This window comes from Ammodytes marinus (genome assembly GCF_949987685.1).
Source record: "Ammodytes marinus genome assembly, chromosome: 8".
Classification (NCBI taxonomy): Eukaryota; Metazoa; Chordata; class Actinopteri; order Uranoscopiformes; family Ammodytidae; genus Ammodytes; species Ammodytes marinus.
The window spans coordinates 28,360,292-28,386,346 of NC_137212.1; the positions used below are offsets into that span (position 1 = coordinate 28,360,292).

General features: G+C 43.3%; 1 protein-coding gene across 2 annotated transcripts in view; it reads right to left on the bottom strand.

Moving 5' to 3' along the window:
* Positions 1 to 23,643, bottom strand: part of wwc3 (WWC family member 3) — a 41,260-nt gene extending 17,617 nt beyond the window's left edge. For both annotated transcript variants that reach the window (XM_080032613.1, XM_080032612.1), the window contains exons 1-5: positions 23,190 to 23,643; positions 6,610 to 6,719; positions 6,276 to 6,476; positions 4,616 to 4,692; positions 847 to 926 (exon numbers count right to left, since the gene is read on the bottom strand). In XM_080032613.1, the coding sequence (XP_079888739.1) occupies positions 847 to 926; positions 4,616 to 4,692; positions 6,276 to 6,476; positions 6,610 to 6,719; positions 23,190 to 23,335 (614 nt within the window). In that variant the 5' untranslated portion in view covers positions 23,336 to 23,643. The remainder of the gene's footprint in view (positions 1 to 846; positions 927 to 4,615; positions 4,693 to 6,275; positions 6,477 to 6,609; positions 6,720 to 23,189) is intronic.
* Between the last annotated feature and the right edge of the window lie 2,412 nt (positions 23,644 to 26,055).

The window sequence follows — 26,055 nt, forward strand, 5'->3', positions numbered from 1 at the left end:
CTCCTCCCTCCTCCCTCCTACCCCCTCCTCCCCCCTCCCTCCTCCATGGAGCAACTTCCTCTCCGAGCTGAGCCTTGGCTCCCTGCACTCCACTGGTGCATCCTCTTCCTGAGGTGGAGTCCCCCTTTTCCATCAAAAAACTCCCTCCATTTGCCTTTTTTACTCAAACACTCTCGCTCTCTCTCTCTCTTTCCCCCAGTTCTGAGAGGCGGAGCTTCTAATTCTAACATGAAATTTGGAACTGCACGAAAAAATGTTGCCAGCACAAAAGACGCTATGTGTGTGTGTGTGTGTTTGTTTGAATAGCAACACAAACTAAAAAGGAAAATGGAGGAATACAGCCTCGTGAATACAAGCTGAAGAAGAGATATGTTGTTCTTATTCTATTGATAATCCTCTTATTTTCTTTATGGGTCAAATAGTAATGGTGAGATTTGGATCCAGATCTTACCATCAGAATGTCTGATATTGTAATATAACTGTCCTTGTGAGCCATGTGAAACATTTTGAAAGGGATGCAGAAATTAAAAATGGACGCTTTAAATATGAAAAAAAAACATGGAATGGTTTCTATGAACTCAATGAATAGTGTAGAAAAGAGAAAGAAAGAGGTGGTGGGAAGAGGGAGTTATATAGTGGGAAAAGGCGGCTGGGTGTGGAGGAAAGAGTAGGGTGGTGGTCTGGTGGTAGGAAGGGTGGGCCTGGACACACACACACACACACACACACACACACACACACACACACACACACACACACACACACACACACACACACACACACACACACACACACACACACACACACACACACACACACACACACACACACACAGGGAACACTCACTCCTGCAAGGTCTCCACTCCCATTTCCTTATACTGCAGCTCCTGCTTCACCTGGGCCAGCTCCTGCTTCAGTCTGGAGAGCTGTGGACACACACAAGGGCCGAGCATGGAGGGGTTAGCATTAGCATGGGGCACAATGGGCTTCTCTCACCACCCACCAAAACTGCTTAATCATGACAATTCACATACAGGAATGCTATGCTATGTTTATACAGAGACACACACACACACACACACACACACACACACGGGCCTTTTTCTCTCCTTGAGAAGACATCCTGATTAGGGTTTAACTTTTTGGAAAAGAGTCTATGGTTGCGTTCCGAATCGCATACTCTTTCTTTTTTCTATTCTACATACTACATCCGGCGATAAAAATAATCTAGTTAGGATGCAGTAGGCACACTATTGGGACATACTTTACTCTCTTATTTCATCATAACATTGCGCCTTGATCTTGCCTCTTGCTTTTATATCCGTCGCATCTCCGTTTGTTTTCATATGGAGGCTTCGTCGATGTTACGTCACTTCACGTGCGCACTGGATTGTGGGTCAGAATCGCCCAAATAGGATGCACTTTTCAACACTAACAATCTTGGCCGCATGAAGTAGGACATCCGGGTACTTCTAACCATCCTAAATCTGGCCACAAGAATCGGGACATCCTAAATCTTTTTTCTACATACTATATAGTAGAAAGTATGCGATTCGGAACGCAACCTTTGTGTGTGACTGAAGGCTTTAATAATTAGCCCAGTATTAAACACTCCAGCTCTATCACCGAGAGCAGCGGAGAACACAGATTCACTGCCTGAAAAATCTCTGGAGATGTCCAGAAAACAAAAAAACATTGATAAGCTGTGTATCTGAATCTTATGGCAGTGGGGGCGGGACCTGATAAGCCTTTGGCTTCTCCTGACACCCTTCGGACGATAACACAAAGTAATATGTGTGAATATGCAAAGAGAAAATTGTGTATTTTGTGTGTAATTGTCCGGAATAATAATAATAAATAAATAAATAATGATTTCATGTTGTTGTGTATCAACTGTTAAGGGGCACTCGGTCAATTTTACACATCAGGTTCAGTTTAGCGATCAGAATACTTTTCTGCCTGATCATCTTGGGCTTCAGATATTAAAGCTAAAAAAAGCTGATTGTGATTTTAGTAAACGATTCAGTTCAGTGAGGATCCAGTGTTTCTGGAGAAGATGACGGACACTTAAAAAGGTGGAGTCAATGATTGTGGAGATTGCTTGTTGTCTAAACAATCACAAAAAGTGACGCTGGCAACAAGCGTCTCTAGAATCACTGACTCCACCTTAAGAGTCAGGGGTTTCTCTGCTGCTTGATTATAACCATTCTTGCTTGATTATAACCATTCTTTTTTTCTGTCTTAATCTTATCCAAGTGTGCCAGGAAAAGCGTAATTAAAAAAACTTGGCGAAATGAGTCTCGCGACACTTCTTGTAACACGTGTCTGAAGACTGAATGAATTTCATTCATAGCGGTAGAAAACAGTGAATTTTGAACATCGGTCTGATCATGTCATATGTGATATTCTAACTACAGAGAAATACTTTATAATGCTATCAGTAACATTGGAACAAGTCTGACAAGAGTCCAGACAACCATCTTAGTTCAGTTTTTTTAGCATGCTAACAGTTGCTACCTAGACCTAAACACAAAGTGGAGGTACGTTTATTTAGAAACCACAATATTGGACTATGTGGAATGTTGAACCGATTATTATGCAGGGGAATAAACTTGTAATGCAATTCATCCACTGGGGGACCATGATTGAAGTTACAGTTCAGACCAAAGTGGTGAAGGGACCTACATAACCTACCTGCCCTAACATCAACACCTGTACAACCAAGATTTTCAAAAGTATATAGCAGTGACCCTTATTGGAAACGTGTCTGGCCATTCATGCCTTTTGACAGAGCTTTAGGCTTCGCTGGCTAATTCAAATGATCAGTGTTGATGTGTGGGTGTTGCCTGTGAATGACAAATCAAATGAGGAACGTATACCCAATGACTGACCATCGTCTGATAATAAGGGACAATTATAAACTTACTGTGTCACACAATCCTCAAAAACACATCTGTCTCCAGTCAACTATCTGCATCTGTAACGGCTCTAGCTTTGAATTTTTACAGTAAAAAAAAAGAAGTCAGTGATTCTGGAGAATGTTTGTTGACAAAATCACTCAGTGAATATGTGTGTGTAAACAGGAGTTAATACACAGCCTAAGGGGCCACTCACACTAGGGCCGCGGCCCCGTGCCAAAGCTTATTAGCATACTAAAGTCTAGAACGTTTGGCCTAGTGTGACCACGCCAACCATATTCCAGCACGGAACAGCCCCTTGGCCACGGCCACCTGGGAGAGGTGTGCCGTGGCCAAAGTACAGATGCTAATGAGATGACACGCGCACAAGCAAGCGCACAGGCGGCGTTCCTGACGTGAATGTATTAAGGATGCATTGTCCGTTAACGTCCGCTGCCTTAGTCGGCACCAGAATTGCCCAACACTTGGACTTGTAGCTATAATGTGTGAGAATTAACGTGTGTGTAAGCCTAGGTGTGGGCTAATAAAAGAGGGAGAGAGCTAATTAGGTCGGCTCAGAAAGCACAGCAAAAAGGTTTTCGTGTTTACTCACGTTCGTCAGATGATTTTTTTTCTTTTTCCTCCCGTCAGCTGTCATAACTGCATTTACGCATGGCGGTGGAGACGCACCCAAAACAACACACCGCGGCCCGGTGATAAGGAAACAGTATAGCCTACACTAAGGTTTAACAAGAAACTTTATAAAGACACTTAAAAAAACGATCTCTGCCCATACAAAAAGTTCTGACTTGGATTTGATGGAGCGATCGATGTGTACAAAACCATCCGGATACATATGGTCTGATGACGGGCCGTTATATTAATAATAAACAGCGTGCTGCACAAATATGAGACTGTCCACCGCGACCTATTACGTCAAGGCTACATTTAAAAAAAAAACAATAGCTTAAGGATTCTCGTTGCTCTAATGTGGAAGTGGAATATTTGATGCAAATTTGGCCGGATGAAAATATTCACAAACAGTCGTATAGCCTACAAGTAGACTAAGCTCCAAATCCTAAACGCGCACGGTGACGTAGGCAAGGTGCAAGTGTGCCCAGGCCACCAGCAGTGTGAGCACGGGCCTGCGGGGGGAGTGGGGAGGGGGGGGAATCGTGCTGAATCGTGCTGAGCACGGAACAGGCAAACGGCACTAGTGTGAGTGCGCCCTAAGCTCTGTAAACGGGCATGTTATGAGCTACGGTGGGCCCCTTTATTTACATACCAGTTTAAAGAGCCTAGGCTGTGTTTTAACACAAGATTTTCTTTTGGCGCGCACACAGTACGGAGAGATAGTGGACCGCGAGGAGAAAATTCAAAGATTTGGACAAAAAGTGATTTTGACAACAAGCATTCACCAGAATCGCTGACTCCACCTTTAAGTCCTACTCATGCTTTCATAAAAAAAAAAAACTGTCTCTGATCCAGGAAACACCCTCACCCATGTGACTGATCTCAGAAATGTCTGACTTGGCTGTGTGTATGAGGGACCTAGCCTCTGCCTGACCCTTTGATGGTGATCTCATCCTCATCCTCTCCAGGGCCCCGGGGCCAGAGCCACGGTATCCTGTAGGGGCCACACCCAAGCCCCAGTTTTTTTTGTCTGCCCAAAAGGGCCCCTCGCTGTAGCCTATTGTTCTCCTGCGATAATGACTTACCCGCTCTCTTCTACAAGCTATTTCCACTTTGATTTGGTCCGGGTCGTATTTGGCGTTTGAAGACGAGCCGGAGAGCGCTGTGAACACATAGAACAAAAGAACAGACAGGGGATCAGCGGGAAGTTGGTGGCCACAATTTTAAGGTTAACATGCGATATTGAGAGTCGTAGGGGGGCGGGGGGGATCCGGTGTCATTTCCCAGCAGCCTTTGCTCTCTGTAGACGCTATGTGAGTGACAGCTGGCTGGAGTCGCAGGGCAGACTGCGTGGAGCTGGATCAAAGGGATGGAAGGGGTGAAACAGGAATAGGGGATTTGGGAAGTCTTCTATAGATCTGCACTCCCACCGGTTTCTAAAGGGACATCAGTATGACACGACCAGGCCTACTTAGGTCGGCTTAGGTCAGGTTTTTAGAATACAGTCTATGGATGTTGGTTGGTGATGGAGCCTTCCAGTTCACACTCCTCTCATGCTTTCTTTTAGTGTACGCCAGGGTTATTAGGCGATATTCAATTTTTCATACATTTTAAACCTTCTCCCCCTGGACATGGTTTTACCATTATATATATATATACTTCAACTGTATTCTATTTGTTTTAGTTTCTCGCCTAACACTACATTCTTACAACATACCTTTAAACTAATCACGAATATATGAACTTTGCCAAATATAACAGCGCTTGAACACATCACACTAGAATTAAATAAAAGCTACCTTCCAAATAAAGTGAACCAACCAAATCCTGCATATTATGACTTGTAAAGTATTTGAAGATGCATTATTTCATTAAGATGCTTTACACAATGAAGCCGCATTTCATTTGGGGATCAACTCATTTTGCATTCACCATCTTATGAGCGATTAGTCTAAATAGTGTTGTCCTTTATTGACAGTTTGATTTTTGTGGTTGAAAAATGAGGCCTCCATCATTTATTTACAGGAGTTCTGACAATACTTTTATAGAATCTTCAAACACAGACATTGCTGCTGGACACGGAAATCCACTCTTTAGGAATGTATTATAAAACATGCGCACATTACACTGCAGATTTGTAAAATGAAAGGTGAAGTAAGCGATTTATTTATGTTAATATAAGTGTTAAATCGCTCTTTATTCATACAGTGATCCCTTACGTTTCATAAAGCCGATCTCTCAGTCACTCGGTCTGCATGTAATCGGCAAATAAACTTTTCTGGGATTCCACTACTGATAACCAATCAGAAGAGAGAACGCTACAAACCGGCACCCGTCTCACTGCCGGTGCACGTGCAGAGCGACAGATGGGTGAATGTGTATGCGCTTACAATGGTGGAGCAAGTAAAAATCCTTACCGATGTCTGTTTTGATGGTTTTTATCATGTTTTATCACACTTACGGATCTGAGATGATGCTAGATAACTTGCTGCTTGAAGACCGCAGTGCATTAATGTGGTGACGTGGGGACGAGGGAGGGGACTGCTAACTGCAGTCACTGACAGGAAGTTAGCTAAACTGACCATTCCACTTACTGAACCTTTAAAGTAATACTGTTATTCCTTTATTTATACTGCTATTTGAATGTCCTGGTATACCATAATACTGCCGAAACCCCTTGTGTATGCTGAGGTGACCTTGTTTGATGTTTAATACAGGGGGTGTTGTGTGTGTGTAGGGACGTACTGCTGGTGGTGGAGCGGTTGTCCTCCGAGAGCTCGTGGAAGAGCAACATCTCCTGCTGAGCCAGCTCCAGACGCTGCTGCTTGACCAGGTACATCTCCTTCTTGGCTTTGAGGGCCTCCTGGGCCACCACCAGGTACTCCTTCAGCATGCGCTCCTGCTCCTGGCGCCATTGGGTCCGCGGGTTCTCAATCTGGGTGGTCTCTGACAACACAGCGCAACACAGATGACTAATATGTATATACTGTACTTGCATAATTCCCATGAAGAAGAGTGACCAACTAGCTTCTTTTTAGATGATTGAAGGCCAACATGGTGATGTCCCACTACTACTCACTGTTGATGTGGTCGATGTAGTAAACTCCCACTTGCTGGTCGTAAACTTCCTCCCACCCGAGAGGCAGTTCATCTCCAACACAGTCGGCAAACGTCAGCGGTTTGGTGATCCTGAAATGGTCAAGAATCTAGTCAGTGAACAGTATGGAATACGGAATAAGCTTGAATGGAAGCTTAAAGGAATAGTTTAACTTTTTTTAAGCTTGTTGCCTCACTCTGGGGTTCAAATCAAGGGCGACAGAAACTTGTATGCCTGCATTTTGCTGATTTTGCTGCAATTTAACGGAGACAGGTTAACGCTCGCTCCCATTGACTACCAGTGTTAGTGATAAGCTAATTAGCGATGTGCCACCTTTGCCCATTTCTTTTTTTTAATGCACACACAGTTAAAGGAATGGTTTCTGCTGCCTTGTCTTGAACGCTAGAGTGAGGCAACAAGCTAAAAAATATATATTTTTTTTACATATTCCTATAAGAAATACAAAGTTTAAAAAACACATACAGTATCTGTGTTAACTGGACTTTCCACACCCTCCCACATTATGTCATTTCCCCTGTTAGCATTTACTGGCCTACAGGGCGCTGTGCTTCATTTATCATGTTTAGAAAAAGGAGTTTTCAATGTTAATTGTGTGGAAAGAGGCAAAAAGTAAACATTCATTCTAAAAAAAAGAATATTCTGTCTCCAGGTTTATGCTTGGGACCACAGTTGTACCGTAGAACTGCCTCCCATGTAAGATTTGAGATCGCAAAGACAAAGCATTTTAACAACTGTCCAGAGTGATGATATTCAAAACCTGCCCCATTGGGACCAATTGGCTTGCAGCTTTAAAGCATATACGGAAAAACAATGAACGGATTTTAAAGTATTAATACGTAGGCCTATTGCTAATGTTTGGCCTTTACAGGATTAACCAGCATAAATAATTAAAACATGTCCAACTGATTCACTGGGTAAAAATTCAATGATGGTAATGTGGTAAAAAAATAGGCAGAGTGACACAAAGCACAACATAAGAAAATATCACAACCCACTGGCTTAAACCGCAGTAACTAAGAATACAGTCTAATATAGTCATGACCAGAATGTCACTCGACATTTCATTTGCTATACCATTTCCAATGCCAGAGAAGTATATGAATTCATGTTAAACGTGGAGTCACATCAAAACCAAGCAGTCAACTACGTCGCTAAAAAGAATTCCTGAACTAGCCCTGATAAGAAGATAAACTGCCCGGCTTAACAGAGCTCTTGGTTTGTAGTCGATGTGCATGATTAGTAGTATGTAAAATATATTATTCAATTGTATTAATTTGAAAAAAGTTCTAGATAAATTCCTTGGAAGAACCTTTCTCAACTCAAGCCCTATCTGTATTTGCTCCTCTCTGCGTTTCTACAACCTTGTGTGTTCATACTTCATAGATGGATATATTTTTCATCAAAATAAAACAGATTCAAATATTAGTCACACAACAGGTAGCAGGTCTATATGGTCAGATAAAAGATATGCATGTAAAAGTACAGCCTGAAAAAAACAATGCTCCTCCAGGGTGTATTATGTATCTGACATTATGAAACCTGACACTTTTTACTTTAATACATTTTAAATTAACCAATGTAGGCTATATACAAATGTACACACTAAATGCCTAACAGTCTAACATTTAATTTTTTTAACCTTTATTTATACAGGTATATCCCATTGAGACCGAAGACTCTTTTGCAAGGGAGACCTGTTTTCCTTTCCCACGTTACCATTCACACACACATTCGTACACACTGATAGCAGGCTAACTAATCGACACTCACACAGTTATGGCTCCATAAATGCTTTTCACTTGATTGGCTGAAAAAACATGAGCAAAGTCTTTTTTCTATGTATTTCATAGTTCGTAGTTCAAGTTAACTTTGCAGAGATCAAATGTCAACAATCAAAGACAAGCCAATGTGTAATGATTTATGAAGCCATTATGTGTATGGATGTGTGCCAGGCCGGCCTAATGACATCAGCCAGATACATAAGTTAACTCCACTAATCTGCACACATCAGCGAGCTGTGAACCAGCAGTGCACACACACACAGTGACTGTCTGATTACCATCAATCAGCGCAGACAAAAGGAGGTCCGGTGGCACTGACCCCTTCACCACAGTATGCTGGCAATGCAGACAGCGCATGAGGGCCTGATTCTGGAGAGGTATGCATACAATGAAGGGCCGGCCCTGGAGAGAGTAGCCCAGGCATCCCGCACCACATTCCTCAGGAGACAGACCATCCGCTCTACTCTCTCTCTGCACTCCATCTTAACGTGTGTGGGTTTCTGCAAAGACCCCGTTTTCACTTCAAATGACAACAGCGCTGACACACACACACACACACATGCTGATGATTCAATTAGCGGGAAACACAGCAGGGCTACTCCCATTTTCTCCCAAAGACAATAAAGTCTTTATCGTCCGTTTGTGTGTCATACCAAACCATGTCTGAAGAGTTATAAGCAGCACAGCTGTTCATTTCACTGTCAGCTTCGTCAGTGTGTTCTAATGCTAATAATAAATTGTCAAAATGTGTGCTTTCTAATGCTAATAATAAAATGTCAAAATGTGTGCTTTCTGGGACACACACAGTGATGTTCACATGCACTGAGTCCATGATAAATCACACAGGCTTGTCAAAAAGCTTTGACAATATCTCAAATTCAATAAACTCCCTTTGCATTTCACACATTTTTGGGAAATTCTACAGGCTACGGCGCTCATGTGCAGCTCTGCATGTTAGTCAAATTATAGTGTTCACCGTTTCCTTCTCGTATTTTACCCTGACAAAACCCTCAGGCTGAGATATCGTAAATTGTCAAATCTCACTAAATCCTGTCACAGAATAAATGTCATGAAGTGATATAATATACTAGTATAATACCGCGCATATAGTCAGTATAGTCTCAAACCAAGAGGCCAAAAACTCAGTATATGATTAGTTTATACAATAACAAGAAGCTAATCCTGCCATTGGAGAAAAAGTATGAAGTGATTTTATATTATACATTAGTAGTTGGAGATCAAGTTTATGTCAACAGACTCATTCAGCTGTTTCTAGCCTCAAGTGGTTTTTATGTGAATCATTTTAGAGCCCTGAAGAGGCAGATTGAAGAAAATATGGAATACATAAAAGTCCATAAGAGAGAATGAAAGAAAGAATGTTGTTCTTCTTTCTTAACTTGTTAATCAACTCCTGACCCCCTTAGGTTCTTACTGTGGTCCACTAGGGGAGTCCTGAACCTCAGCTTGGGAACCACTGAACAAATCAATTCATTTCCTAAATCAAATCAGCTCAACGTCAGCCATGTCTACTTTCTAGAAAAGAAAAGAAAAACACATAAAAGATGTATCTAGACAAGCAGCCATGTGTTCAATAATACAAACACAGTGCAGTAGCATGGTGACAGAGACTGAAGAGGATTTATTTCACATGAGCTGAACACAAGGACAAGGCATATAGAGGCACACTCCCCTTCTCCTCTGTTGGTTACACAGGTTAACAAATGTCCACACACTCACCGCAGTAGTAAATAATACTTCAAAACCTCTTACAAGACCCTCAAACTTTTTGCTGTGAGAAGACGGAACCATGATGAGAAGATAAGAGATGCATTAAAACAAATCAAATACAGTCACATACCGTAGTAGTTCTGTTAAGATTTTGGGATTAAAACAGGGGGATGAGAAGCAAAGTGACATCAGAGGTAGTTCTATCCTGAGATGCCCTCCGACCTTATAGTCTCCCAGAGGGGAAAAAAATGTCCACTCACACTAGATATGAATCTGAAAATTCTGAATGTTTGATTTGCTACACAGTCTCATGATAGCAGCCCTCGGTTTGTCCAAGTCATTTCTGGGAGACTGTGTAATCACCGCAGCACAGCACAGCAGCAGAGGAGCAATCAGATGACATAGCAATCGTAACAAAGTATACAAAAGTAGCTGTACTTCTTCTTATGGTCAATAACACATTGCAGTGGCGGACCCCGACTGTTTGAAGGGCAGGGGCGAAAAAATTAAAAGGGCACATTCAGGACAACATTTCTAACTCGATGGTGTTTTGTTCCCCCAGCGAAGCCTTAAAGGCAGCGCTGCCTGGAAGGCCCCGTTCGGGGCACTTGTTACATCTCCATGTAGCACTTACTTGTGGCACTTTGTAGTTTGGTTTATTTGCAGCTATAGTACTGACGTGATTCTTGTTGTTCTGAGTTTGTACCCTCATTGTTGAATGCTCTTAATGGAAGTCACTTTGGATAAAAGTGTCAGCTAAATAGAATGTAATGTAACGAAACACCAAACACTGTGTTTGTAGATGTTAAAAAAAACTGTTGGGCTCACACAATTAAAAGGGGGGTCTGGGGGTTCCCCCCCAGAAAAAATTTAGCTTCAAAGACACTGTTTCCCCTAATTCTAGCGACTTTATAAACACTAAAATTAGTTGTTCACATCACTGTGCACTTTCACATTTTAGCCTAAGAAGGGAGGATGCCTTGCTGCTTTCATCTTTACTAACATTTAAGTAAATTAGACTGGAGAAAAATCAATGTGCGGCTACCATACAGTCTTTGACCGCTGACAGCCAGCTACGGAAATATTGAAGGAAGTTTTCCTTCATGTTGAGGTGATGGCTGACTATTATCGTCTCTCTTGCACGACATAACCTACACTTGAATGAGGACCGGATCTTGACACTCAAAAAATGTATATACATTTTAAACGGATTATGCAAACTGAAAATATTAAGTTTTTCTAACTTGGCATCTAATTGCTCTTTTCCACTATGGGTACGGACATACTCTTAATCCACTTTTTGCTTTGTGATCCAGTGGAGATTTAAATACCACTCGATGATGTAGCTGTTTGTCATAGCGACGCCACATGAAAGCAACGCCTCTTTCGCATTCCCTGTTCGTCGGCTGCACCTCATTAGAGTACCACAACTTGTCTTTTCGGTTTGCCATATTCTTGCTCCAGAGGGCACATCATCATCATTTAGGCCTATTGTATGGAGGGGCAACCTAGGGCACTCAATCATTTTTGTTCACGTGTAAAGGGCAGCCAATAAGGCACTTTTCACCACCATAGAGGGCGCTTTAGCATCACTTTTTCAAACATGGGGGCACCAGACGGGCAGAAGGGCACTATCAGGGCACTAGAAGGACCAGACGGGCAGAAGGGGACTATCAGGGCACTAGAAGGGCACCAGACGAGCAGAAGGGCACTATCAGGGTACTTGTAACGCACTAGAAGGGCACCAGATGGGCAGAAGGGGACTATAAGGACCCTCATTAAGGCACCTCATCGAATTTTCTTGTTCTAGAGGGCACATCATCATAATTTATTGTATGAAGGGGCACCCTAGATGGGCACCCAATCATGTTTTGCACTTGAAAAGGGCAGTCAATAAGGCATTTCCTCTCGTTTTCACCACTCGAGGGCACTTTAGCGCGCTTTTTCAACCATAGAGCCATGAGGGGGGGCGGTAGCCCCCCTGAGTCCGCCACTGGCACCTTGTACAGTATAAGAGCATGTTTGATGGGACCCGCTTTGAACATTACTGAAATCTGCACTCTAAAATGCAGAGCGGGACATACCTTTATAATCATTTCTTCTTATGGTCAAATCAGTTTTTTTCTCTCCCCTTTTCTCTGTCTGACAGACTCTGGGAGGAATAACCGTGTCACTCTGCTGTCAGGCTGACACAGTGACCCTGGGTAAACCCCCTGTTTGTTGACACTGGGAATCAACAACATGCATTACCCACACAACACACACACGATGCTGCAGGTGTGGTGGTACTGCTCTAATCTGGCATGTGTGGGCAAAAGACTGATTTCTATAACAAATATATTACAAGTTACAACATGACCGTCATAGAACTCATATAGGATCAGTTTAACTCTAGAGCAGCTGCTGGCGGTGACAGTTCAGGTGTTTTTAGCCATGCGGCCTGCTAGCATGGCTCTATAGGTGGGCTTGGTTGTCTTTTGGTCAAGACTGAAATATCTCAACAAATATCAAAAGGGACGACACACACCTTTTCTTATTGATATTAATGATCTAAAGAACATGCCATTTTGGCTGCTGTGGCAAAGTGGGTAGGGCGGTCGTCCACTGGGTTACAGGGTCCGGGGTTCGATTCCCCGCCTTACGTCAAAGTGTCCCTGGGCAAGACACTGAACACTAAATTGCTCCCAAAAGTTAGCTTGCACCCTGCGTGGTAGCTGCTGCTATCAGTGTATGAATGTGTGTGTAAATTGGGTGAATGTGTACAAAACAATGTAAAGTGCTTTGGGTCTGTGAAAACTCAGGGAAAAGCGATATATAATCCATTTACTATTATGTCTGCTGAACATCAGCATAATACGTTAGCATGTAGACAATACTGTAGACATTGGCCACAATTGCCTCTATACCCAGGTATCTCACAAAGTCTTTTTTTCTCTTATCATTTAGTTATATTTTCATTTATTTAATTTTTTTTTCAGTCTCATGGGTTTTAATGATACTTTTTTTTTTCAGTCTGCATTGGAATACATTTGCCATTCAACAATAAGTGCAACATCAGTAAAGCAGAGATTATATTGACTGCAGTTTTAAGCGCATCTCAAGCCAACTGTCACTCTGTAAATACACAGATGCAAGGAATACCATGAGCGCATCCACAGCATGACACTGAAAATACTCAGCAGTAATGTGCCGAGGAGGAACTCGACATATAAATACATGTTCAAGCTGCATAAAAACACATGAGCGGTATGCTTAGTTACAAGCTGTTCTGTCGGCAGTAAAAAGAACAAGATTATTAATAAGAGGAGGGGTGGGGGGTGGGGGGGGGGGAGTTTTTCTGTAAAACATTCTCCGGGGATCCTCTTTCCATCCGAGAGGAAACAGAAAATGAGACAGATATCTAAAATAGAAAAAAGAGAGGCCGACAGAATGACAAGCATGTTCAGCTGTGGAGGAATGAAATGCGTCTTCACAACTTCCCAGCACAAAATATATTTAGTTTGTCCCAAAGACACATTGGCTAATTCTAGAATAATAATCTGTGCCGTCCCGGAAGATATTTCCATCTGGAGCGACGCGCCTCTGCCCGGTGACGGGGGCTGCTGCACAGGGAAGGCATGTGACACTGGAGGCTGGGACAGTGGAACATTGGTCTGGCCCTGCTCATCTCCAGCAGCTAGCCTACTCCTACGCCTTTTGTTTCTCTGTGACAACAATGTGTAAATGCTAAATGGACTTGATTTATATAGCGATTTTTAACCAATTTTCTCAGCCCCAAAGCGCTTTACATTTCTTACCACATTCACCCATTCATACACATACTCATACATCGATGGCAGTTACTGCCATGCAAGGCGCCCTCATAACCATCGGGAGCAATGTGGGGTTCAGTGTCTTGCCCAGGGACACTTCGACATGTGGCGGGGGATCGAACCTCCAACCCTGCACTGCAGAGGCGACCTCCCCACTGCCGCCCTAATGTGTAATAAATAAAGATCTTAACCATGAGCTCTGCATCACTCAAAACATGATTATCTTTGTTATTAGAGCCCAGACCGACTAATAAGCCAATCATAGCCTATCTGAGAACAATCATTTACGGTAAAGGCCGATGTACAACATTAACACTTTTATTTCTCCTCATAAAGTGCAGGGAACGTGTCTTGGTTTCACTTAGAAATAATGGGTTTCCAAAGACTTTATCTAATATGGTTTCTTGCTGATTATATACCTACTCATTACCTAAATATAAATTCATTGTGTTTAAATCTAAGCTATGGTCATGTAGGCATGCCTTTTAGTTAGAAAAAAAATCAATGGTTAATGCCCGAGTTTCAAAATGCCAATCGTAATTTATGTTTGTAACTGCATATTATAATAAAGACAATTTCCTGTAGCAAATATTGACAGTAAAAGTACTCTAAAAACAGGAAAATGTTCAGCCTTCGATTCATATCTTTGTCACAAGCATTTTGAACTATATTTAAGGGGTAATCGGCTGATATATCGGAATTTTTTAATCCCTAATATCATAATCGGCATCTGCGGCAAAAAAGACCATATTGGTCGGGCCCTTATTGTTATATTTAATAATGGAACCAAAAGAAGCCAGCTGTAGGGCTACAACTTATCCTTCAGGATGACTACAAGAGCCACGTTTATAAGCAGCTAACCACATTCCAAGGCATTCCTGCTGCCTCTGTGGTTCATATAGTGGTTCACTCAGATCATATTAAATAAAAAAAACATGGCATTGATTGCTGCACCAAATGTGTTAACATGGACAAGTCGTTGCCGTATAGCCCAGTGCAGTCTATTCAGTGTGTGTGTGTGTGTGTGTGTGCGTGTGTGTGTGTGTATGGGGCAGTGTTTCCCCTACCATTATACAGGCCTGGCGTTTACTCGTTTCAGTAAGTTTACAGAAGTGCCACACTGCTACTGCCTTTGGCATTCTTCTCAGAAAAGCATTCATTTATTTTCAGGGGACATATTAATTAATTTATTGTTTTAGCTGTTAAGTTATCTTGAAAACAGCAGACCATAGTAGGCCTACAAACTTTATTTTTTTGTATTTTCAATGCTAGGCCTAGCCTACTTTATTTTTATGTTTTAAATTAAAAAATAGGCTAGATGAAATATAATGGTCGGAATAGGGAATTTGCCCTATGTAGCACACATGTTGATAGGCTAATCATGATGTGTAGCCTATGTTAATTAATTTATTTTCAACAAGGCTATTTGCATAAAAAAAAGCTTCAAGGTGAGGTGATTCAGATTATTCCAGAAATGAGTACTAGACAGGCCCTGTCTATATTAGATCTGAGTGTTTATTGTTTTTAATTGAAATCCAGGTGTTTTTCTTCAATAGTTTACATGGCTTATGTCTCCAAATTATTACAGAAAATAATTATAGGCAGGACATATGACAGTTGTTTACAGAGCACAGATTTATCAGATTTCGCCTCTCAAAGTGCACCAGATTGATGCATTTAACTTTAAAAGGATAACGTTTTCCTCTGCAGGGGGATGCCCCCAAACCCTCTAGAAGGTCCATTCTCACCCAGCAGGATCTAAAAATCCTGTGAGAAACACCACATGTACAAACATACTGAATGTGAAAGTATAACCCAATGCCCTCATTTTTTACGGGGCTGTCAAAAGAGGCTGATCCCAAATGGGTTTCGTTTTGGTCAATTTCTTCTAGAAATTTGGTACGCACGTGGCGCGCATACTCTTTATCAGCCCTTACCACCGGGCCTAAAAAAAATTCTAGGGGAAACACTGTGGGGGGGTGGGGGCGTATTTTTGACACTGATGTTTAATTGACTTATGGTTGGCTGTATAAATAATAAAGCAAACACTAGTGTGATAAAAACAGCCTGTGAACCAGAGAAGAAGAAGAGTGTTGGTAAGCTGCAGAAGTCACTGGGTCAATCTTAGCCCCGATGCTGCTGAGCGTCTTGTGTCGTCCTGCCCGGGGCCAGCTGCTGAAGGCTACAAATACAAATCAAGGCCTGACCTCTGGATGACGAGCATTGCCTATGTGACTGGGAAAAAACAACAAACCGACACCAGGCCATAACAGAATACTCTGTGTGTCTGTGTGTGTGTGTGTCTTTGTCAGTGTCTGCGTGTTTATGTGTGCATGTAGTGTACCCATTTTAACTCCAATATGCGCTGCAAATACCCCTTGATTTCATTCTCTTCATTGGGGAGGGTGGGAGGGTGTGGACACAGTATGTGAGAAAAAGAAGGCCACAAGTGTTGTTGGTCCACAAATTCCTCTCTATGTTTAAGAAGAAATGTGAAAACAACTTTGGGAGGAATGTCATTTATGTCCGGCCTGGTGCAGCATTTCAGAGCAAGGCCTGAAAGCAGCTGACAGACGCACTGACACCCGCTTCTCCAATTATGTGTAGAATATTATAGGAATAGGCTCTCCTATAACTAGACACGCATCTCTGTCTCTGGACACATATAGGCGGCGTCTGGACGCATGGGAAGGGCCCGTCTTAATGTGAGTGCCGCAGCACAGTTGGGTTGACAGACAGCCATCACAGCTGAAACCACTGTTTATTCATCAACTGATAACAGTGATATCATTCCATTGCTCTCAATCCAGCGGTTCTGTTCATAATCATGTTTGTAAGGACGCCCTCTCACAGACAGCTTATGGTCTGAATCAGGGTTAACAGTATTTCAGTCAAACACTTGCTTGTCTACAAGTGGAGATTGACCACAATGCCTCATCCAAAAACCCTTTATTTTGAAGAAACAGTTTGAGTTATGGGGAAATATGTGCATAATTTAATTTTTTATTTTTTTTAAATGAGAAAATGTATTACCACTCGACAGTGTCTGCAGTATAGCTAACAAGGGAACGAGTCGATGTGCCGATTTTAATATTAAAAAAATAAAAAAACTGAACCCTAATAATACTGAAATTTGGTCCCAAACAAGAAAGACTTAAAAAGGTCACTGCCTGGCTACCTAGAATCCATGCCACTCAAAGCTACAGACCAAAGCAGGAATCTTGGTGTGGCCATGGACTCGGACATACGTTTCAACAAGCACATGAAGACACACCACGCCAACACCAAGAGGGGACAGCACATTACACCTCTCCTCAGGTCACTGCCCTGGCTTACTTTATGCCACAGGATCAACTTTTGAAATACAACTACTCACCTACAATGCACTAAATCGTTCCTATTCTCCCCACCTGTGGAACAAGCTCCCTGAACACCTGAGGTCTGCTAATACCGTCAGCTCATTTAAATCAGGGCTCAAAATTATTACTGTATTTTAAAGCTTCTTTTTAAAGTTCTAATGTTTTTTCACCCCCTGTAAAGCACTTCATGTCAGAATGGTCGCAACATAAATAAAGTTGCATTGCCTGGCCTAGCAGGGTAAATATATGAAGCTAGAGCCAGCAGCTGGTTAGCCTAGCTTAGCATTGACCAGACTGGAAACAGGGAGAAAGCCTGGCTCGAGCCAAAACTAACAAATTCCACCAAGCAAGCAGCACCTTTCGGGCCATGTTCACACCACCTGTAGCCACTCTGGCGCAGACCTCTCATACATTTCAATGAGTCCAAATGGGCAACACAGGTTTCGTAAGAATTTTTTTTTTTAATGTTTCCATTCCTCCAAGTTGAGAAACCAGGAAGTTGTGATGTTTGTACACTTGTTCATAACCATTTGAGATATATCAAAGTGTTAATGAGCTTCAGAGGTGCTGATGGATGGGGGGAATTATCTTAACTCTACACAGAGCTTCCCCTTGTTCACAGTTTTTATGCTAGGCTAAGCTAAGCTAACCAGCTGCTGGTGATAGCCTGAGAGGGGAACGTGTATATGTTCCCACAGCCCTATGTTCCCACATTTCTAACTATATGATAGAGAATAGTATGTCTGTGTGTGGGTGTGTGTGTGTGTCTGTCACTCCTATTCTAAACTCTCCCTGTCCCCTTACCCTAACCACCCAGCTGTGATGCCTGAACCTAATCACCAATTTCAGGAACATAGTGTTGTTGGACCATTGGGCTGGGGGAACATAGGGATGACCCCCTGGGGAATTGTATTGATTTCAAATCTAACTCTCAGCTACAAATGTAAAAAGTTTATTTTGAAAATCCTCAGAATATTCCTTTACAGCCATGATATGAAATACATTTGTAATAATATTACAAAACATTTCTTCAGAGAAAAGACAATCACTGTATACTAAATTGTAAAAGTCTCATCTGCTCACAGGTTCCAGAGTGCATTATAAAGATATGGTGCATTCATATTTTGCTTATAAATGCTTAACAGAGGTAGTGTTATTATTAGCCAAGAAGTCACAATGCAATCTCTTCTTTAAGGATAACTTAAAGGTGCAGTGTGTAATATGACATCATCAAGAAAGTTCTACAAAGTTCTAGAATGCAACACTCCCTGGGTAATCCCAACCCTTTACAGTGGCCTTCAAGGACAAGAACAATTCAAAATTTTAAACAATGCATCTGATGACATTCCAACTATGACACTTTCAAGATGGCGGCACTAGGCCTTGGTCCAAGATATGCAGAAATATGGACATATATGAGACCCTTTCTCTAAAGATATTTTTTTGGCATTTTTATGCTTTATTGATAGTGTAGAGACAGAGTTGAAATGGGGCAGAGAGGGGAGTGACATGCAGAGAACGACCGCGGGCTGGAATCGAACCCGGGTCCGCTGCTGGCCGAGGCCCATGGAGGGGACGCCTTACCAACTGAGCTAAAGGCGTCCCCTCAATGAGACCCTTTCTAAGGGAAAAAATAATAATTAAAAAAAGAAATTCAGCTATTATGCACTAAATGAAATGTACTTATGGATATTATAATTACTTGTTTCATTTTTATAATGTCCTTTCTCACCTCTAACAGTCCTGGTAAAGTAAAGTACTGACTACACACCAAATGTGTGGAGCCTGTGTGTTGTCAACAACGTTTGTCTCTTTCTTTCTGAATAGGAATTGTGCAGATGTGTAGAAGGGAAAAAAAAACAATGGTGGCCCAGAGCTCGAGGTTAGTGCAACAAGGTTGGCATGTCCTGTTTAGGTAGCATTCTTCACAATATACACATGAAACAATGCTACAGTCCGACTGCTGAATGCAGCTGCAGCATTAACACACGGCCTGAGAAGTGATATCTGGGCAATTCATATGTCCATTTAACTGTTGTAAATCATACAAAAGGTAATCAGCTGGGAAGGGAAAACATCACAGAGAGAAATGCCTGTCACGCTCACCGCAGGAGCAAAAGGTTTGAATGTCAGAACAAGGAGCGAGGTGAAAGCCCAAGAGGTACACATTGTCTGCTAGTGAAAAAGAACACAGAAAACACACAGGACAAAATGACACTGGATCAAGCGATGGCATGTTCGTAACCTCCCCCCCCCCCCCACCAAAAGACAAAAAAGAGCTGTCATAATGAAAACACTGGGGGAAGCAAAATAACAGCGGGGTTCAGCGCATGTGAATAACCTTTCGGAGCTGGAAACACAGCTCACCCTTTCCAGAATAATTGAATTTGGTGTGCTTTGTGACCAAGTATAAAGGCCTCCCTTTGCTGAGCGGCAGGCCGGCCATGGCTGTTGCATAACAGAGCTAATAAGGGAGGCCTAAAGGGCCCGGGATGGAGAGGAGGAGGAGGCAGACACGTGGGAACTGCCTCTGTCCTGCTGCTTTGTCTGGGGCCGCGAGCGAGCAGAGCCCCTGGGCATTAGTGTAGGCAACGCATGCCTAACATAACGCTCATTCCACAGCAACAAAAAAGACCCACAGAACTGCACAGCTTATCTGCAGGAGCTGGCAGGGCCGCCCCTAGCCACTTGAGGTATCCACCGTCCACAAAGACATTATCATCATCAAGAGAGTGAATTCAATGAGTAGTGAGTGATGTGGAGCCCCTGCAAAGTTGACAGCTTTTCATTCCTCTCCTTGCGCTTGTACATTAAAGCTGGAGTCAGTGATTCTGTAGAAGGCTTGTTGTGAAAATCACTGTCAAAATCAGTGAAAATCTCTTCACGATTCCTTACCTGTCTGTACTGTGTGTGCGTAGAAAAAGACAATCAAGTGTTAATATACAGCCCAGGCTCTGTAAACAGGTATGTAAACAAAGTGGCTCAGACCAACCTACTGTAGATAGCAAGTAGCAACACTGCTATAAGATAAGATTCATCAATATGAAAATACAGGTACAATGTAATTTTAGCAGTACTACTGTTGCAAGTGTGACAATAAGCCTGTCAATTTTTAAATAGACGTTGAAGCCAAATAGTTATCAAAGCCAAAGTATGAGCCGATCAGTAGCTTATACAGACTATCGAAAGCATTGTTGCCAGCTATGGTGGGCCAGTCCGAGCCAAATATTCATATCCCTGTTTACAGAGCCTAGGCTGTGTATTATTACCCCGTATTTGTTTTCAGTGTGGACGCAGTAGGGACAGGTAGTGGATTTTGACAAGAAAACAAGCCTCTTCCAGAATCACTGACTACACCTTTAATGTCCAGACACCAGAGCATGTTTTCCTGCTAGCTGTGTGTAGAGAGAGAGGGGCGCCGTCACTTTCTTCCCAGGTATCTGTGCCCTGACTTCACACGTCGCTTTAGGTTTTCACTACACGCTGTCATCCAACCAAAACCTGCAAACGTCCAGGGTATACCAGCTGGAACAAACATGAACTGGCTGTTTCTGCACATATCATGATCATCACTGACAATTATGCTTGTGGCTCAATGGCCCTTGTGTACTAGTGATTAGGCGATAATCCAGCGCTGACACGCCCCCCCCCCCCCCCCCCACACACACACACACACACACACACACACACACACACACACACACACACACACACACACACACACACACACACACACACACACACACACACACACACACACACACACACACACACACACACACACACACACACACACACACACACGTACCTGGCTGCACTCAGCGCACAAACAAACTGTTATAGCGAGTGTTTGTTTCTGGAGAATCGGGAAAACAAATAATAATTTGATTAGCTGATTGACAGAAATGAAATGTCAAAAATGAGTCAGTCAGTTTCTGTGCAAAAATATGCAGGAAATTCACTTCTAGAGAGTATCACATTTGAAAAATGTATCCCAGCTTACACTTTCCCCAGGACAACATTTGGATCATTTTTCTGACTCCATGTGACAATACGTCTCAAGAATACGATTACAATCACTCTGTTCCTCAAGTCTCCTGCTCGCACACCAGCTCATGTAGCAGTATGTCAGTCACACTCAGTTAGAGCCTGTAACTCATAATACCCAGACAACAATCTTCAGACTTCAGGCCTTTGATCTTACATGTTCTTAAAGCAGACAATCTGTCAAGAAAAGGGAAAAGTCTGAATCTTTATCATCTCTGCTCCTGCCATACGCATCCAGAGGCATTGCACACAAACCCTCCTTTTATCTGCAGCTGATGGAAAAAGAACTACATTTCTTTAAAGGACCAGCAGCTGAATAGCTGACACCTTGTTGTATCTGCTGCATGTTAGCAGAAAGCCATCTCTAAAGGCTGTATAGTGATGTGATTTATAGAAAAGTCTGTATCAGGCGGTGACTGAGGGCATTCCATTGGCTGAGATTAGCCTGTAAATCACTGAGCAGCACCAGAACAAATGCACAAAACATTCTTTTAGTCATGCAAAATGTAAATACATTTTAAAAAACGCTGACAACGGTAAGATCTTGTGTAACTGCTATCAGCTTCACATAACAATGGTTAATCAACATGGCAGGGAAGAGAGGGGGGGTGGGGGGGCTTCAAGGAAATCAGGTTTCTCTTATCTAGATTACATGCAGCTACTGCATTCCCGCTGTCGAAATCAACTGCAAGGAATCTGGCAACAAATGTTACACACACAGAAAGCTAGTTGTTGTTTTTGTCAGGCGTCGCAAACGTCTGCCCTTTTTCCCCAATCGTATAAGCAAGGCGGCAGGGTCAAAATACTTGCTAGAATTTCTCAGTAATCTCACAGAGTCTGCTTTGATTGAGCTTGTTTCTGTTGGGTTGGGTGAAATCCCAGTTCCCCCCCCCCCCACAAAAACACTATCCTTGCAGCTTTCCCCAGTGGCCCAACTAAGCATTCCTCACATACTTTCACAGAGATTTCTGGGAGTTGGAGTTTTAAGCTCTATCACTGTAGTCTAACTAGACTCCCATTCTCAGATCTAGTGAAGCACACACACACATACAGTACAGTGGGTCACTTTGGGGCCTAACTACAACATTAGAGAGACTTCAGAGCTGGACTTGACACACTATAGGCTGCTACTACTACTGGTCTGGCTTTGTATGAAGGGGAAAGGGAAGGGTGGGGGGGCTGGATAACAATAGCTCACTGTGCTAGGTGTGTGAAGCAGGAATGTCTCAGGTCATTGGAAGTCAAATGCACTGAGCTCACTGATGAGTTCTGAGACAGACAGACATAAGGTTGCCTCCTGCATTAGGAAGAGACAGCTCAGCAAAACACTGACAGTATGCTTTCTGTCTGAGCACAGGTCGATCCTATGACACATAGCAGTGAGAACAGGCTGAGCTGCTGTCAAGACTTCACGTCACGCACGCACGCACGCACGCACGCACACACACACACACACAATGTGAGCGGCTGCACGGTGGGTGACCGAGGGCGTCACATCCCGTGTTTGCATGGGAACTTCTTCCAAGAGGTTGGGAGGCCACAAACTGCGGCCAGCTCTTCATAGGTCTCGCGGCTACAAATCCACCGCAGCCTTGTGTCACATTAAAAGGGGGAATAAAGGGGCTTGCTGCTGCTGCCCTGACCCCCCCAGAAACAAAACAAAACGGCCTTCACTTGTAGTTGTTACCCCCTGCCTCCTCCCCTCTCCACAGCCGTCCGGTATTTCCTCCGCTACGCTAGTTTAGTCAGAAGGACTTGTTGAATTAAAACGTCCCTGTGTGAGTGTGTGTGTGCTCCCGGGGCCTGTAGCATACCTATCTCTGGGGTCAATCCACGAAGTTTGCCGGGTGTTGTGGTCGATATAAAACACTCTGCCGTCGAAGTCCCGTGCTTCCTCCCAGCCCGCGGGCAGCGGCAGCTCCGAGCTCTCTCTCCGCTTACCGCCGCTGACCCACGGCATAGCGTCAGGATGGTGAGAGGGCTCGAGCCCCCTGCCCTGCTTATTATCCCCCCGAAAAAGTCGGTCTTCTTCACCGCATTACAACAAAAGTCCACCTCGACGCACTTGTCGGCGCAAAATGAAGGAGACGCGAATACAAAAACTTTCCACCGAAGTTGTTCGTTGAAAACGTCCCGCCGGAGGAAGGCTACATCCACGTTTCTTCTTAAAACACCCCCTCCAAAAAAAACACAGCACCGCAGCGCTCTCACGGTCCTCGGTCCTCCATGTTCGCCTCCTCCACCATATTTCATTCCTCAGTGTCCATATTCGGGTAGAGCGGATTTGCATAAACGGTCGAACGTACGAGAGAGCGAGCTCCTCTGTCCAATGGGGACACTTCAAAGCTGCACACGCTCATTAAAGTGTAAAAACAACGCCGATAAAAATTTCTTTGAATGTTTTCACCTCAACGATAATTCATTTAGCAGCTGGGGAAGATTAAATTAGCCTAAAATTAATAATAACCGATGGAGTTAACATTGTTGATGAACTGTCAGACAACAACTTGTATGCCTCGCGCGACATCAGGACATAGGCCTATACACTACAGCTTTTGCCTAAATTACTATCAGACAATGTGGTTTTCACAGAAGCTAAACTGTTTACACGAGTTTAATTTTTATTTAAATCCACGGGCAACTCCCCCCTGAACACAGGGACGACCCGTGGTTTGTTGTCGATTGCGGGGAGAATTAGCTGATACAGCAGCGCCATCTGCTGTCTACGATAGACATAGCAACGTCTCTCATATTGTCACCACCAAAGCCCCTTTACAGCATATGTCAGGTCCCGTTTACCTATAGCCTAACAGGCCTGCACTATGGGTCAGCAAGACCCTGTTGACAGCAGAAAAAGCACTGGTCCTCCCTTGAGGTCAGCTGGTTCCAGGTTCTACCTAGCATTTCATTATCAGCATCATTAATAATATTTGCTTCACCGCAACTGTGCTTTTTCCTGCCATGACAACTCAAAATGTCTGCTGTGGAGATATTATTATCAACTGCCTTAAAGCGTCCAGGTTCTTGTCTGGCCATTATTTGGTTTGCAGTATCTGTTTTAATCACAAAGCTCCTAATTTGCTAATTGTGTATTCACCACTTAGCACAGGATATGCATGTTGCTAAATAAATGTGTGGTTAGTGGTTACCTTATCGCTAACGTGTGTTTACAGCACATAGTATATGTTTAGGGCTCTGGTCTGGGGGCAGCCCTGTGTGTAACCATGCTACATTATGCTATCTCTATATGTTGTAGTTGACCTGTGAGTTTCGAGGGGCTTTTGTGAGAGGTATAGCTTTAGATATTGTGGGGCACCAAGGCCATGTTCTATGGCCCTCTACTTAATAATAATAATAATAATAATACATTTTATTTAAAGGCGCCTTTCATGACATGCAAGGACACCGTACAATGTGACAAATACAGTACAATCAATTGATTTAAAAACAAAAATGGGATGGGAAGATCAGGAGGGGTAAGCAAATTTGAAAAGATGAGTTTTGAGTTTAGATTTGAACAGGGATATGGAGTCAGTGTTGCGGAGGTCAGGGGGTAGTGCATTCCAGAGCAGGGGAGCAGAGCGGCTGAAGGCTCTGCTCCCCATCGTGGTGAGACGGGCAGAGGGGACAGTGAGGTTAACAGAGGAGGAGGAGCGGAGTGCACGGGAGGGAGTGGCAATTTGAATGAGGTCTGTTAGATATGTGGGTGCAAGGTTATGGATGCTTTTGAAGGTGTAAAGGAGGATTTTAAATTGAATACGGAAATGAACTGGGAGCCAATGAAGCTGGTGAAGGACAGGGGTGATGTGGTGAGAGGAGGGGGTTCTGGAGATGATCCTTGCTGCTGAGTGTTGAAGAAGTTGGAGTTTATGGAGGGTTTTTTGGGGGAGACCGAAGAGGAGGGAGTTGCAGTAGTCAAGCCTTGATGTGACCAGACTGTGGACAAGGATGGTGGCAGAGTGGGGTGTAAGGGAAGGGCGGAGGCGGTTGATGTTTCGTAGGTGGAAGTAGGCAGTCCGGGTAATGTTATTGATGTGGGGTTGAAATGAAAGTGTGGTGTCGAGGATGACACCCAGACTCTTAACTTGGGGGGAGGGGGAAACAGTGGAGTTATCAATGGTGAGAGAAAAGCTGTCGGTTTTGGATAATGTAGATTTGGTGCCAATGAGGAGAACCTCGGTTTTGCCGCTGTTTCATTTCAGGAAGTTTTGAGTGAACCAGGTTTTTATTTCTGAGATGCAATCAGTAAGGGAAGTGGGCGGGAGAGTGGATGAGGGCTTTGTAGAGAGGTAGAGCTGGGTGTCATCAGCATAACGGTGGAAATGAATGTCAAATTTGCGGAAGATATTGCCAAGGGGAAGGAGGTAAATGATGAAGAGTAGGGGCCCCAGGACAGAGCCCTGGGGAACACCTGAGGTGACGGGGGAGGGGATGGATTTAAAAGACTTTAGTTGAACAAATTGAGTACGGCCAGAAAGATAAGATGTGAACCAATCTAAAGGAGTGTTGGTGATGCCAATGGAGGATAGTCTGTTGAGCAGGGCGGTGTGACAGATGGTATCAAAGGCTGCACTCAGGTCCAGGAGGATGAGTATGGTGAGTAGTCCAGAATCAGCTGCCATAAGGAGGTCGTTGGTGATTTTGATGAGTGCAGTTTCAGTGCTATGGAGTGGGCGGAAT